This window comes from Vigna angularis, chromosome 8 (genome assembly GCF_016808095.1).
Source record: "Vigna angularis cultivar LongXiaoDou No.4 chromosome 8, ASM1680809v1, whole genome shotgun sequence".
NCBI lineage: Eukaryota > Viridiplantae > Streptophyta > Magnoliopsida > Fabales > Fabaceae > Vigna > Vigna angularis.
In genome coordinates this window covers 34,928,312-34,944,841 of record NC_068977.1, presented here as the reverse complement: position 1 = coordinate 34,944,841, position 16,530 = coordinate 34,928,312, and the positions used below count along the sequence as shown (strand labels likewise).

Sequence of the window (16,530 nt, the reverse complement as noted above, 5' to 3'; positions counted from 1 at the left end):
ATTAAAAGTAGTCTGGTTTTAAATTTGAAATAAAAGGAATTAATATTTTTTAATCATAACCAATTTTGAACTTATGTGATTGATCGTTTTTAATAGTTTTTGGAGAATCAAGAGAGATATAATGGGGTGTTGCTCCCTCCACCACCCCATTCTTGTTTTATCCCTCTCTTTATCTTTTCATTTCTATTTTACCTTTAGTAAAATTTTAGGGTTAATATTTTTTAACATCTACTCACTCCAATCCTTTACATGTATGCAGCGGCAACTCTTCTTCCTTTTCATCGTTCGTCCCCTCATTATTTCATTGTGCTCTTCTTCCTCTTTTTCATGTTCCACTTCTTCCTCTAATTCTTTAATTGTGATAGAATTGTGGTCTCAGAGTGTGGTGGACTTTCATTAGCTGGTATGCTTAGTGAGATATTGCAAGTGGTGGTGGAAGCAATTGATCAGCCGTGCCAAGATCGGTGTGTCGTGGTGCTTGAAGGATTATCGTGAAGGTGCGTAATAAACCCTAAAAAAATAAACGGATAATTTTTAAATGGATGTGAGCATCCCTCAGCGGATGTCGATATCCGTTTTGCCTTAAACGAATGCTCACATGCGTTTAAAGTTACATGTTTATTTTCCAGTTTATTTTTATTAGTTTATTTTTTTATATTAATTTTAGAGATATTTTAATAATGTAATTTATATGTTTTGATGTATTATTTTTGAATATAATTTTGATGTATTTTAATAATGTATTTTTGAAGATCTTTATTGTTATTAGTTTATATTTATATTTTTTTTGTATTTTGCAGTTATATATAATTAGTTTTTTGTTTTAATGTTTTTGTATAATATATATTTTTTATATATGGTTTTTGTATTCTTTAACAATTTTATAATTATATAAAAAATTATTTATTAGTTTAATTATATGAAATATATAACTTTATTATATTAATACTTTTGTAATTAAAACAAACAGATGTGGTGGAGTTGGGGGGTGGAAATCTGAAAAGAGAGAAGGAGAGTTGGGAGGTAGGGTTGAGTGAAAAGTAAAAATAGATAGAAAGATAGATTTTGAGTTTAAAGTAAATAAATAAAGTTAAAAGTAAAAAATGTTACTTTTGTAATTAAATTTTTTTTGCAAAAGGTTGGAAAGGTGGAGGAAGAAGTGATGGTGGAGGGAGCAACAGCTGTTGTAATGTTAATGGAACATAAGTTCAACTCATATATAATTAAAAATTAAAAGGAATTAAAAAAATCCACAGATAATTTATATATGAGCCCATTCACGTGTATGAGTTGTTAATATAGGGGCATTTCTTCTTATACTCCCAAAATTCCAACTACAACCTCCATAAACTATTAAAATTTCCAATATACCCTTCTTGAATTAATTTTATTAAGCATTTTTAGCTGGTATGTATTTTATTCTGAATTAGGTATTTTTGAAAGTTTTCTTGATCATACAATTTAGAATTTATTTTCAAAATTTGTATATATTTGAGATTGTGTAGTTCGAAATATAATTTCAAACACGAAAATAAATTTGTGTAATCTAAAATGTGTAATCTTGTTAAAAAAATACATAATGGATTGAATAATCTAGAATATATTTTTCAATAAAATAATATATTTTAAATTTTACCATCTAAAATATATTTCTAAATTCAGAATTTTAATCTTGACATAATCAGAATGTATACAAATTTTGGAAACAAATTTCAAATTATACAATATAGAAAATTTCCAAAATAACCAATTTGGAAACATATACAATTGTGATACCGAGAACAATTATGAAAACCAACCTCTTAAACCTACACGATGGGGCAATGAGTGTCCAAAATAATTTTTGGAATCGACAAAAGGGTTCCGATGTAGCAAGAAGAAGAATAAACTAGTCATTTCATCGTCCCATGTGGGTGTACATTGCAATCATAGGCTGCAGGAAGAAATGGCTAGTTGTCAGTCAGACCCAATAATGAATCTTCCATGTTCTTCTTTCTATATAAAATTTGGGTACTTCTTTCTGCACCCCACAATTTCAACTTGCACCCCAATAAATTTTAAAATTTCTAATTTACCTTTCTGGAATTAAATTCATTAGGCATTGATTGATTGTGTTGGTGTTGAAGTGTGGTGTGCTTGTGCTTGGCGTTGGTGCTTGGTGGTGGTTGATGGTGCATTGAAGATTTTGGTCTAAGTCATGTTCTCTAATTTAGGATTTTAAGTTTCAACTCCGACTTATGTAATTCGAAAATGTCTTAGATTATACAGTCTGAAACATTAAACATGAAAGTTGAATCTTGTCCAAAAAATGGTAGAGAAAAGGAAGTATAAAATTAAAGGTTTCCACCTAGCAAGCATATATGGTGGAGCCCATCTCCTACCCACTAGGATGAAGGAATTGAAAGGAAAGGCAAATAAGGAATGGTAGTGAGAAACATATCAATCATGTCCCATAAGATATATTGTTCTTATGTGCAACTACCTCCTTCTTCAAACAAGAAAGATTCTACAAGTATTCATTGATATTCCAAGAATATGGGGTCAATATCAGTAACAAAAGTAACTCCCCATGAGTTGGAGTCTCCCCTTCAAATAAATAGGAGGCAATTGAGGAGCTAGACTTTTTCCATTGTCTCACTCAAATGGCTATCTTATGATAAAATCAAAGAGTTAGTAGTTAATTTAGGAGCATTATTCTATCTTAGATAGAATTGCCATCATTGCTCAGTTGACTTATTTGCTACCACATAGCAATGCTATCTAACTTTAAGGCATTAATGGAGCTTGCACCATCATGGTCACTTCCTTCTCATCCAATCAATCAAAGTTTCCCTAGTTACCTCTAATTCATACCCAAGCACCCAAACAATATTACAATTCATGAAAAATTCAACACTTCATCAAACTTCTCAAGGATGCATAATATTGTTGACTAAGATATTGTTCACCTATTCCTATCACTATGTCATTATTTTCAATTATTCTTCACATCTAGCTTTGCATAAAAAAATAAACAAACTCAAGTATGATTAGAATTCAACAAAAATGAGATAATTTGAGGTATGACTTAACTTCAATGTACATTATGTGTGGAAACTATGTTTTCTTTTTATCAAACAACCATCTTCAACAACTCATAGAAGTTACTAGAAAGATTAATTAAACAACAATCACTTATGTCTAATCAATGTGTACCAATGTTTTATTATGTTGCTTGAAAGTAAAACTCGTTTGTTGACTTTTGTAGATGAAGACATGTGGATCATAGGACCCTTGGTTGAGGAGTTGTCAATTCATATGCATGTTTTTGATTTGTTAGGAATAAGTATGCTTCATTTTGTTTTGTTACATGCATAGATTGCTCCTTTATTTTATTTATACGTCCTTTTGTATTATGATTGAGCACCATGACAAATAGCCATGTTGTATAAGAAATATCCCTCCAGATGGATGAGTGCTAAAGATATTTCACAAAAGTGGAAATGGAATGCAACATATTTGGTTTGGAATCCTCAGAAAATGTGAAGTGAAGAATGATGCAATGTAATGAAAAATTGCAAACAAATAAGATATTAGTGTGGCCACAATTGTGATAAAGATAGACCTCAAAATAAATTAACATTATAATCCTAATATGATAAAGATTATTATTTTAATTTAAAAAATAATTAAACTAAAAAACTATTATTTAAATAATAAAGTAATAAGAATTTAGATTAAATTGTAAGATTTTGAATTCACAAAAAGGAAGAATTCTTTTATATATTCCCAAAAGATGACAAATATGTATATAATGTATCATATGTGAATCAAATAAGTAGAAAATAATAAAAATAATAAAATTTTCTTTCAATATAGTTAATATATAATTTAAGAAAATATAATAGTGAATAAGGAAAAATAATAATTATATAAATATTACTTGTATTCAAGATGCATACCATACTAATAATTACATATGTATTGATTATCACAGTACAATAATAATTTGAACAATTATAGTGACAGTGACAGTAAGTAATGGTAAATGGTGTCAGTATTATCACGACAATTATAATAATAGTAATAAAAGTATTTATAAAAATAGTGATAATTATTATAATAAAAATATAGAGATTATGGTTAGCAATAATAATGAACAAGGATAATTACAACAAAAATACAAGTAATTATGATTAATAAAAATAATAAGCAATTATGATAATGACAATAAAAAAAATAAAATTAGGGTGAAGGTAGAAAAGCGAGGTATTATATCACATATACTTAATTGATTTTCACACATATTTCTGCTTAAGTAATAATTATATACAAATGCATTATAATATTCATTTGATTTTTGAATTAGACTATAACATTGGAATTGTGATAAAACATTCTTAATTTCCTCAATCAATAATATTATAATTATAATTGTTTGCAAGTTATCTCATCAACCATCAACTCCTTAAAAATACTTTTAAGAGAGATTTTGATTGACCATGATTGTTAATTACCATCAACAAACCAATTACATCTGCCTCTAATTTATATACGTCCAATATTTGTAACCTTGTGACATTGACTACAAAGAATCACGATAAGTTATGTATTCTAGTTTCTCAGAAATTTGAAAAGGGAGAAAGAAGAGCATAGGAGAGTCATAAACTTAAGGGGATTATTAGAGAAGATAGAGCTACTATTCCAAAAACAGTAAAATTAATGGATTATATAGTTAACAAATCTAAATAAAAGACTAACATATTACCAATTTTCAATATAATTCTTAAAATAATAAATTTATACATCTTTTTATTTATATATTATTCATCTTACATATTTTTAAGGAAAAATTTCAATTTAGTTTGTAAAGAAGATAATTAAAAATTAGAACTTTTTACAAAAAATATAAGAAAGTGATATAATAATAATAATGAAAAAAAGAGATGCTAAGTGTTAAACATGAAAATTATTCATTTTATTTTTTAATATATAATGTATGATTGATCATTCAAGTATAGAGAAAACTTTTCAGATGATTAAAATTAACTAAACATTTAATTAATAATCACTAATTAGGTTTAAAGAAAATTAGATCGATCCTAATAAAAAAAATTATATATATAGATTAAAAGTGTAGTAATTAGAATTTTATTATACATTTATTATAGTATTAATGATTTTAACAGAATGAATTTGAATTGATTTTAACATCAAAACACTTTTACCGAACAAATTACTATAACATGAAAAATATCACATTAGAATGTACAAACAAAAAATGATTCTAAGTGAACATTCAACACTACATCCAAATTAACATCAAAACTCTCTATCTGCATATGCCGATCTTGACTTGTAAGTTGTAACTTAACAATGAAGATGGTAAGCAAAAGGCATGTCTGACATATTTTCAAGTGACATGCTTTTGAATATGAGCTATCTCAGAGTTCTACGTACGCTTATTTTCCTCCATAAATAGTTTGGGCAAAATAGTTGTAACCACGCAAAGTCATACTCAGTGGTCATGCATTCCTTCGTCAAAACTAATGGCAAATGGTCCTAAATAAAGATATATATAGCACACTCATCAATCATATGGTTATTACAATTAATTTCTTTTGGACCACGTTTATTAAAGCCACTGAATATACACTAAATGTATGGCATGGATTCATGACCATGTGCACCACCATCCATTCTGCATACCTGCATTGTACAACATGAAAGCTGAGTTGGGTTTAAGTTTCTATGGTTTCACGTGCATTTTGGACCATATGTTAGTTCTTCACCCTTAATGCCATTGTTGACACTTTGAGCTCATGTACCTCCTAATAAATAACTATACTAACTCCTCCACACCTCTTAACCCTAAAATCTTATGACACCATAATATTACACTAATACGAAATTTTAAACTTAATTTAATCCTATAAAATCAGTTTCTATATAAATTTATTTTATCTTTAGTTAATATCGTATGTTGTTTTCACTCTTATAAAGATAAATTATATCAGCAACGTAGGTATCTTTCCTAACCAAAAGAAGAAACAAGTATAACCGACATCATAGGACTAAAATACGATGCATGCAGATCGCATCAGTAAAATATAACCTTAAATTCTCTAAACAAACTTGACCAAAAGGATGCAAATTTCATCTGTCATTGGTTGTCGTATGTATAAAACATTAACTAAGTACAGTCAAATATGTTTGTTTGTTTCATTCAAAGTATATATATATATATATATATATATATATATATATATATATATATATATATATATATATATATATATATATATATATATATATATATATATATATTTTTCAGCATCAATCTGAAAAATGCTTTTGAGCTAAAAGTACATACACATAATGGTTGTCTTAATCTTCACTCCTGATGTTATAGCTGTTCCACCTTCATTACAATCAATACATTATTATGATCACTATCACAGTTATTGGAATAGATAGATTTGGACACTGCAAAATCAAATTCGATATCCTTTTCTCTGATCATGAGAGAAATTTTAAGCCATTTAGTCTGAAGTTGGTTGTCACTTTAATGCTCCGTATATGTGCAATCAAGCCTAGACAAATCAAAAGTTAGATATATCTTTTTCTAGTATGGAATCACATGTATCATTGATATATAAATATATGTATATATATATATATATATATATTATAAAACCAGTTTAGTTGTGTTATGGTCTAACACGGAACAAATTTGAAAGGATTTGGTGGCTATTTTTGTCTTGATTTGGTGTCAACATATGATTATTGTGGATGATATATGATGCACTGCAACCCTAGAATTGTTAGTAAAGTGATGGTATGATCACTATATGCAATTTAAAAGGTTGTCTATATATAAGTTAAATATTGTTTATTTTTTATATATATATATAGAATAAAAAGAAAAAAGAAAAATATGAAAATGTGATCCCAATAATAACCCTTGTTGTGTGAGACAATATATCCTACTAAATGGTAGTAGGGTCAATCCATAAAAACCAAAAGAAAGACTTAGTGGGAGGGAGGAAACGTGCAGAAATCCAAAAAGAGAAGAGATGGATGCATTATCTTGAGGAATCATTGCTCATGTTGGCTCTTTTCTTTGCTTTGAGATATCATATATGAATAACATAGTATTAATTTTTATTTTTATTTTTTAAAATTTTGATGGGATGAGAGAAAAAGAAGATAAAGATGGGAGAGAAATTAATTAAGGGGTTGTTAAGGATGGAATTAAGAAATAAGATGGGGCATGCAATAATTAGTAAGAAGCACTTTTGGTGGTCCTGTTTTGGATTGTAGCACTGGAAAAGGAAAGGCTTGATGCTGATAGACTGTGTTATATCTGTGTGTTGTGTTGTAGACCTTCCACTGCAAACTCATATCATACCTATTCGTCTTCATTCAAACCCTTTAGATTCCTTCTCTTTAACAATCTCCTCATCAACATCCTCTTACTTGGTCGGAACTAAACACACCAACGTATCTTTTTCTTAACACTACTCTAACTGTAATAACTATCTCCATTATACCTAACTCATCATTTTCAATCCAAATCCATCTCACTTCCTGTTTACCTCTTTTCTAGCAATATTTTCCTTCCCACTGCTTCTCATTCTAAACCTAACCAATAAATCAATTCAACTCCTCTTCTCTAACATCTTTACTCTCTCACTCTATATCTCTCTCATATTATATATATATATATATATATATATATATATATATATATATATATATATATATATATATATATGTATATATGTATATGTATATGTATATGTATGTAGTGTGTGTAAAAGAGATACTTGATAGCTATAACTGACCAAAGTTAAGTTTTGTTAGGTTAATTCAATGTTCAGGAGCAGGTTAAACTCTACTCTCTTTTTTTCTTTAATTTGTATCGATGTTAGTATGATTGTTACATTAGTCAATTTAACTTCTTTTTAAAAGTAATACATCATTTCATTAATAGTTTTTATGATGTGGATTATGTTTACGGAATCGTATATCGATTTAAAATTATTTAGCATTTCAATATGGAAAACATCGTATGATTTTAAAGTACATGAAAATAAGATACACTTAATTTATTTAATTATTAGAATTATTTATTTTTATAAAATTTCACATAAACAATTAAGATGATAAAATCAACGTAGTTTTTTTTTTCTCAAAAAAAATTTAAGTTGATTTTTGTATCTCACACCCACATGTGTATTTTTTATATATCAAACTCTAGTGTTTAGATCGCGGAGACGGATTCATGTTATGGTGTGGGGGCCTTCTGGATTTTTTTTACTTTTTAATTTTAAATAGATACTTTTACTTTTTTAATATTATATATGTACATTTTATTTTGTCATTTTTGTTTGGGAAATAATAATTTTTAAGAGCTATTTATATTCTTATTTTTTTATATATATTTTTACTTTCATCTTATGGTTATTTATTGAAGCATTTTTAAAAAAAAAACAAAAGGTATAGGTTCACTCTTTTAATAAATGCATTATTTTTATTTCTTACAAAAAAATATAATTTATTTGTGAGTAAATTAATAAAATATGTTCAATAATTCACAAAAAATTAAGTCCAAGATAGTTTCCTTTTTTCTTAATATATATATATATATATGTATATATATATATATATATATGTATACATATATATATATATACACACATATATACACACACATATATATATATATATATATGAATATATATATATATATATATATATATATATATATATATATATATATATATATATATATATATATATATAAAAGCAAGTTAAACTCACAAATTCAAAGTTTAATTTATTTGGTTATTATCATGGTATTTTGTTATCACAAACATAGTTTTCATGTTTTAATTGTTCATTTTTACATAACAATTCTTAAAATGCTTAGTATTGAAGTGTAAAGATATTAAAAAAAATTTAATGAATAAAATTTTACTTTACATATAAACTTAATTAATTTACAAATATATTTAATTAACTTAGGTTATAATATAAATATTTAAAAAATACAGATACGAATGTACGATAACATTTATGTTTTACTAATGTCTTATATATTTAATCGAACATAAGATTGAAGGATAATTATGTTGAATATTATTGAAATCATAGAATATTTATGATAAATTAATTAAAGAAAGTTGAAAAGAAGATAAATGACTTTAATTATTTTTTTAAGAAAATGGAAAGTATAATAATATTTAAAGTCAGAATGTAGTATAATAATTTGTGTATTTATGCAGGCTTTCAATAAATACAATTCATGTGTCCAAATGTAACCTGAATAAAATGATAACAAGCATGATAAAAAAAATAATGAAATGTAATAAAGATAAACATACAACTTATAATAAAAAAACTATATATCTGTTTTCTGATTAAGTAAAAATAATATGATTTAAAATGTCAGTTAAAAATAATTATATTATAAAAGATAAAATAAGAATATGAATTGTGTAAAAAAAATCATAGATATAGATTTATATATAATTATAGATATGTAATTAAAAAAGTAAATAATTCTTTTATAATGAATATATATATTTGAATTCAAAAAATTGTTACTAAAATGATAAAAGTAAAAAATAATTTTATATCATGAATAATTATTTAATTTAATAAGTAGTAATTAAAAAGATAAAATTAAAAAAAATGAGGTTAAAAAATATATTTTTATTATAGATTACTTTAAAAGCATCTAGATCATTTCCTAGTATTAGGATTAAAATCCACATGTTGATCCACTATAAAAAGTATAAAACATTTTGAAAAGGGTGAGAGTGATGAAATTTGACGAGTAACAAGACCCATCAACATTAAAAAGACATTAAAATGAAAATTAGGTATATATTCAATAGATCAAAAATCTCACTATAAGATTTAACCAATGCCAAGTGTCCCATGAATTATAATTTGCTTTTATCTTTTGATTTGAAAGTTTAAGTGCAAGAGTCGACGGGGTTCAATCTTCAACCTTAGCCTGTGTTGGCATTGACAGAGATGAATGAAACTAAACCATGGAAGACATGTTGTGCATTTTCAACTTTGAAGAGCGAAGTGGTCCGTTTTGGTGATAACGATGGAAAGAAGATGAGCAATAAAGTAATTGATTTTAAGAGTAAAATAATGGGAAAAAAAAGTAACCTGCATAAGTCGTGTATAAATAGATAATCAAAGGGCCACTTTCATCTTCATGGGAATTGGGACCTTTCCTTAGTCTAATGGACTTTTCTTTTTATGCTATTGGATTTTTCTCTTTTTTCAATGCCTTTTTTCAATCAGATTTTTATGCTCCTCTGCTCCAATCTAATTCATCCATATCATTATCATCACACAAATCATAGTTAAGTAAGCAACTATATAGCAAAGCCAAATGTATGAATACAACAACAACATTAATACATAGTTCCTACATAGGCTCAAAAAATTCCTCTAGTAGCTAATAGATGGTGCAATGTACAAGATATACAAATGTGTAATATGAAAATATTCATCAACTAGTTAATTTCAACCCATCCAAGCTAAAAATACATACACATTTATGGGAATCACACATATATGCTCTCTCATTTTGAGTTTCTTTTCCACCCTTTTTCTTGCTCAAACTCCTTTTTCCCTTTTGAGGCTGCTGTACTCAAATGGGAGAGAAATTGTTTGGTACAATCCAATGTGTCAAATAAAAGGCACCACCAAGAGGCTACAGGCCATTCCTCTCTCTTTTTCTTTGCTTTTTCTAATCCTAAAACAGTTTCATCTTTCAATTCTCACATCATGCAAGTGGACAAGGATACTCCAAAACATGCGTGGCCTCAGCTTTCCAGCTATGTTCGATATCTTCTGCAATCCTCTTTGCATCAATTGATGCACCAAGCAGCCCACGTTTTGTGAATCCCACAGCATACAGTCCATTTTCACCTTTCCACCCATTTGGAAATGGCTTCCGGGGCAATCCATCTTTCTCGCTGAACATGTCACTCCCCTGCTCACAGTAAATTTCAACCCTAATCAGTATAATATTCCACTGATACTGTATATTTTTCAGAAATTTACATGCAGAAACTGTTGTTGATGCAAAGTTTTAGTGTAGTTATTATGAAAGTTTGCAAATTTATTAAGTTTCAAAGTGTTGTACATTGTTGGTGAAAAGATTGTTTACTGAATTCAAAGAAATGTAACTTTTTTATTAGACCAAATACCGTAAGTATACCAAAGTTAGCAACAAACAAGTAAAGGAAGCACCTTTAACCAACAGGGTACATTGCTTTTGTAACCAGTTGCCAGAATGATGGCATCAAAGTTCTCAACTTTTCCATCAACAAACTCCACCGCATTGCGTGCTAGTCGTTTAATTCCCCGGCAAACCTGTGCACATAATTGGACAAGATTTAATGTTGGAAACAATGAAACAAAAAAATGTCTTCTGTTTTTTCAGTTTTTCTTGTTTTTCCTTTGCCTTGGAGGAAAAAGCAAATTTGGTTGATTAAGACAAGGAAACGGGATAGGTATGATAAGAGGTCTTTTGGATTTGATTGGCAGAAGGATATATAGTGTTGTTGTTATGCCATGTTACCTTAATTTTTCCATTTTTTATCTGAGCCAGTGTCCCAACATCCAAAACTGGTGTCTTGCCGTACAAGCTCTTGAGCTCTAGAGGCCCAAGTTTGGGACGGCGAAGACCGAATTGAGCTGTGTCTCCGAGCATGAGATGTGACAGTAGAAGCAAAAACTGATCCACAAAACGCATGGGGAACCACTTGAGCAAGAACATTGATAAACCAAAAGTTGATTTCCCGAGCATCTGCTGTGGCAAGATGTGCACCTGCATCAATGAAAAGAAAAGAAAAGATCACATTAAAACTGAAAAAAAGTGGGGTGAAAAAGCTACATAGCTTAAGAAACTTTTTAGGAAATTGTAGACACGAGGAGGCTAATGACAATAATCTTTTCATGCTTCCAGTTGCGTCTGTGAATACTGACACGCAGTGGTTGTGTGCAGAGAAAAGATTGATCTCGAACTCAAAGGTCATATTATTCTAAGATTTTGGGATGCTGACCTTGTTGCGCATGCAATTACAATGAATGAAGTGAGAGGGAACAACGACACACTCTTTTTAGAATTCTAGTTATAGCAAATATAGTATAATATGTTATAGCAGACTGTGTTCACTCTCCATTTTCCACCTTTGTCATCAGAAATTCAGAATTGACAACCAAGGAGCCACTATGAAGATTTGGACGAGAATATATATATATATAAATAACATATATATTTGTGTTGTTTGTTATTTCTATATATTTTTCTACATTTCATCTCAAACTATGATGTTTTTTTACTGTGATATCATTAGAAATGTAAGGGTGTTGGTACTAAACCATTAGTTAAGTGAGTGACTACATCAAGAAAGAGAATTTCTGAACAAAAAGTACCAAAACCCTTGAGCTTTGGAGTGTAGCATATAGAATTTCTCTATTTCAGTACACCAAACTCATTATTCTTTTACGCGTATAAACATTTCAATCATACTATGTGGAAGTTTTTGGCATGTTGCATATCATAAGTTTAAGTGCACGTTTAGTTTCCAAAACAAACAGTACTTTTTCGTTTGAAAAAAAAAAGCAATTATTTGCAGAAGTGATTAAACTCACCGCGTCTCTAACAACTAGAGATGGACGAGCATTATGGTTGCAGAGATCAAGGCAAACCTCCATTCCTGAATTCCCACAGCCTACTACCAAAACATTCTTCCCACAGAACCTGCTTCCACTCTTGTACGAGCTGGTGTGCTGAATAGTCCCTTCAAATTCTGCCATCCCTTCAATCTGAGGCCTTACTTCCTCAGCACACTCTCCAGTAGCAACTATAAGCCATTGACAAAGATATTCTGCAGTCTCATCTCTCTTGTGTCGAGCTTGAGTCTTGACCCTCCAAAGCTTGCACACATGATCGAACTCAGCACTGACCACGTCCTGGCTGAAGGCAGGTTTTATGTCAAAGTGATCGGCGTAGAGCTTTAGGTAGGCCAAGAACTGCTGTTTGGTAGGATAGGAAGGTAAGGTTTTGGGGAATGGCATGAGAGGGAGCTGGCAGAATTGCTTTGGGAGATGAAGTCGGAGACGATCGTAAGTCCTGAACTGCCACATTGAAGCTAAGCATTCAGCTCTTTCAATGATCAGGCTTGGAATACCTTTCTGTTTAAGACAAGCTGCTGCAGCTAGCCCTGAGGGACCAGCTCCCACTATTACTGGTCCCGGAACAAATATAGGGCTTGCCATTTTATTCATCTTTATCTGGTGATAACAATCATGGGCACTTTTTCCTTCTAGTTCCTTCAAGTAGTCCATGAAGAACACCCAGAAAAAAAAAAGAAATTAAAGCTCGAGAGTTTCAAGGGTAGGATATGGATTATTTCAAGATTTTGGAGCCTATTATGGATTACGCCAAAGGGAAACCATCAAAACTCATTCACTTACCAACCCTTTTCTGCTAAAGAATTGAGTTGGTGAGATTCTGGCTATGTTTTGAGTAAGACTGGACTATGGAAATAGGGTATTATAAAGGTCTAATTTGCAGCAAACTGAAGATGAAAGTTTGAACTATGGTTTTCTTTCAATGGAGGAGAAAGCGGGAAGCAAGAGACATGAAGCAACTCTACTTATGGACACCAAGAAAGTTGAGGAATAAAGGTAGTTTGTACTGGGGTAGTGGGTTAAATATATATATATATATATATATATATATATATATATATATATATATATATATATGTTATCAAATCATGAATTATTAAGCTATTTTCTAAACGTAAATTATTCTTTTATATCGAACAATATTATGTAAACTACTTCAAATAGTTCATTAAATGATATGTGAACTATTCAATGTAAACTATTACAGTCATATTAAAAACAAACAATTATAGAAGAATGAAAACAAAATAATTAAATAGCCGAAGACTACATTTGAACGACTGAGTAACAAATAAATCTAGGTATTTTTTTTCATTTTAAAAAAATTAATTTTTTGTATTAGAACTGATGAAAAAGTACAAATATATTAATGGTTGAGTGGTATTGATGATAATAAAGTTACAGAGATTATTTATTACATAGTCAAAATGTATTAAGTTATAAAGTTAGTGAATTATAAGAAAAAGGGTTTGGTTATGTGGGGAATGTTTAAGGTGGTAATAACTAACATTAACCGACAACGAACATGAACCTTTGATTCACTCCAAGAATGTTTTTCTTTTGAAAAAGGAAAACTGAGAAGGGAGAGAGAGCAAATATATTGTAGCTATAAAGACAAAGGCACTGAGAGAGATCCCATTGATGGTTTAGAATAGTACTTTGAACTAAATACATAAAAAGTGGACATGACACGTGGAAGGTCTCAGTCAATTCCAAGTATGATTTTTTGGGATGTTTGGTAGTTGGGTCCATATATAAACAGTAAAAAAAGTCCCTTCAATTAATTAAAGGGCTGTCACTGCTATATTAGTCTTGATGGACATTGCCAAAGTTTTATTTTATGTATTTATCATATATATTAAATCTTCATCAAAATTTTATCTATACTGTAAAATATTATTTTTACATATACAAATATTAAACGTTGTAGCTTATGTTGTTGTTTTTTTATTTTTCATTTATATTTTTCGTAATAAAGTTGTTGAAATTAATTATGTAGTGGGAGAGTGATTTGGTATTTTGTGAGATTGTGGTTGAAAGTTGCTTCTTTGTCTAAATACCTAGACAACAACATAGACTTTTGGACTCACTTTTTCTCTCCATATATTTCTTGTATACTCTTTAATTCAGCTTTTTATATATTCAAACATTAGCTCTATATACTCCAACTTGGCCTGGCTGAGTTATCGTGTACTTTAGGTCTCCAACTTGGCCTGGCTGAGTTATCGTGTACTTTAGGTCTCCAACTTGAACTTTATTTGAAGCATGCTCTTTTCTTTTATGTACGAAGACAACAAGGTTTGATTATGCAAAAGAGCTGAATATTTTATATGATCATTAGGCTAACCCTAATGTTATTTTAAGTTTGAGTCTGAGATTATATTCATTTATCGGCTAAAAAAACAAAGGTTTACAACATTTTTGTGTCATATTCGTATAGCTTTTGTATCCAATGTTATAATTCATTTTTCAACAAAATAGACATTTAGGGGGCAGATTTAGAGCATATTTAGCTTGAATTACGTTTCGTGGAAGAGGTTTAATTCCAAACAATAACACTAGTTTCCACTACATTCGAGGGGAAATTATAACTCTTAATTCTGGCATGTAAATGTTTGACTACCAAATACTAATATAAATTAACGTTTTAATAACGAATTTGAACTCAAAATTAGTTAAGACTGTGTTAAAAATAGATTACACAACCTAAATATTATTCAAATTTAAAATTTTGATATGTTTATTAAAGGATTAAATATGTTTTTTTATTTTAAACTATTATAAAAAAATATTTTTCCTTTCTAAACTAAATTATAAAGTTTTTTTTATATTTTATGAAAATGATGTAAAATATCATTTTTAATAAACAATATGTGGAGTCTTTTTTACGTAACAATTTCACATTAAACTATAATATAACATTCACATATTGTTAATCGTGAATAATGTTTTACATAATTTTCTTAAGGACGAAATATTTTATAATTTAATTTAGAAATAAAATACATTTTTTTATAATAGTTTAAAAATAAAAAGTATATTTAATTCTTTATTGAATTATCGAATGATCTCCATGATCATACCTTATCGATCATATTTATTTTTTAAATTTGGTTGAAAGAGTCGTACAAAAGAATAGAAAATGAAAAAGAAAACTTTGCAATGAGTTTTATGAATCTAAATTTGTTCTCAAATCTAGTTTTTATCTGAGTCAATTTTTGAGTTTTACGTAATTATATAGAGTTAAAATCTTGTGAAAGGAGAAAATATCTTTGCTAGTAAAGAGAGACATGGTAGATCACACTATCCTTCAATATTTCCATATTTGAATGGTTCTCAATTGCAAAAGGGAATATACCTTTCCTACTGAAACAATTCTTCTATGAAAGTAAACTATTCCCTACTAATTTTACGATGTAAAATGTGCATCAAACTCCACTATTCGACCAAATTCATCATCACACTAAGTTGTCAAAGGAACAATATAAATGTGTCCCTATTCTTTCGGAGAATCTTTAAATTATCAGTTTACAATATTCTCTGTTTTATATTTAAACAGAAAAACAAAACAAAATAACTATGGTATCTTCCCTCATGTTCTTTCCTTCCATGAACAAAAGCCTTTTCAAGCGTGCACAAAAAAGCCTTTTGATGATTTCCTCAGGCTAGATTGTTTATATATAAGATCTCTTCCTTTTTCAACAAAGAAATCATAACTGCAAGACCTCATATCCAGTCAAATGACTCATATATGCCTGTAGCTTTATTTAAAGTTGCTATGCATAAACATAAATACACACATCTATATAAACAATA

At 28.8% G+C, this 16,530-nt stretch overlaps 1 protein-coding gene across 1 annotated transcript; it reads right to left on the bottom strand.

Annotated features, from left to right (window-relative positions):
- Nucleotides 1-10,364: 10,364 nt before the first annotated feature.
- Nucleotides 10,365-13,692, bottom strand: LOC108345295 (indole-3-pyruvate monooxygenase YUCCA2). Its single transcript, XM_017583885.2, has 4 exons — nucleotides 12,673-13,692; nucleotides 11,597-11,845; nucleotides 11,266-11,388; nucleotides 10,365-11,005 (listed from the first exon to the last, which is right to left on the bottom strand). The coding sequence occupies exons 1-4, from the start codon at nucleotides 13,366-13,368 to the stop codon at nucleotides 10,796-10,798; spliced, it is 1,278 nt and encodes a 425-aa protein (XP_017439374.1). The 5' UTR covers nucleotides 13,369-13,692; the 3' UTR covers nucleotides 10,365-10,795.
- Between the last annotated feature and the right edge of the window lie 2,838 nt (nucleotides 13,693-16,530).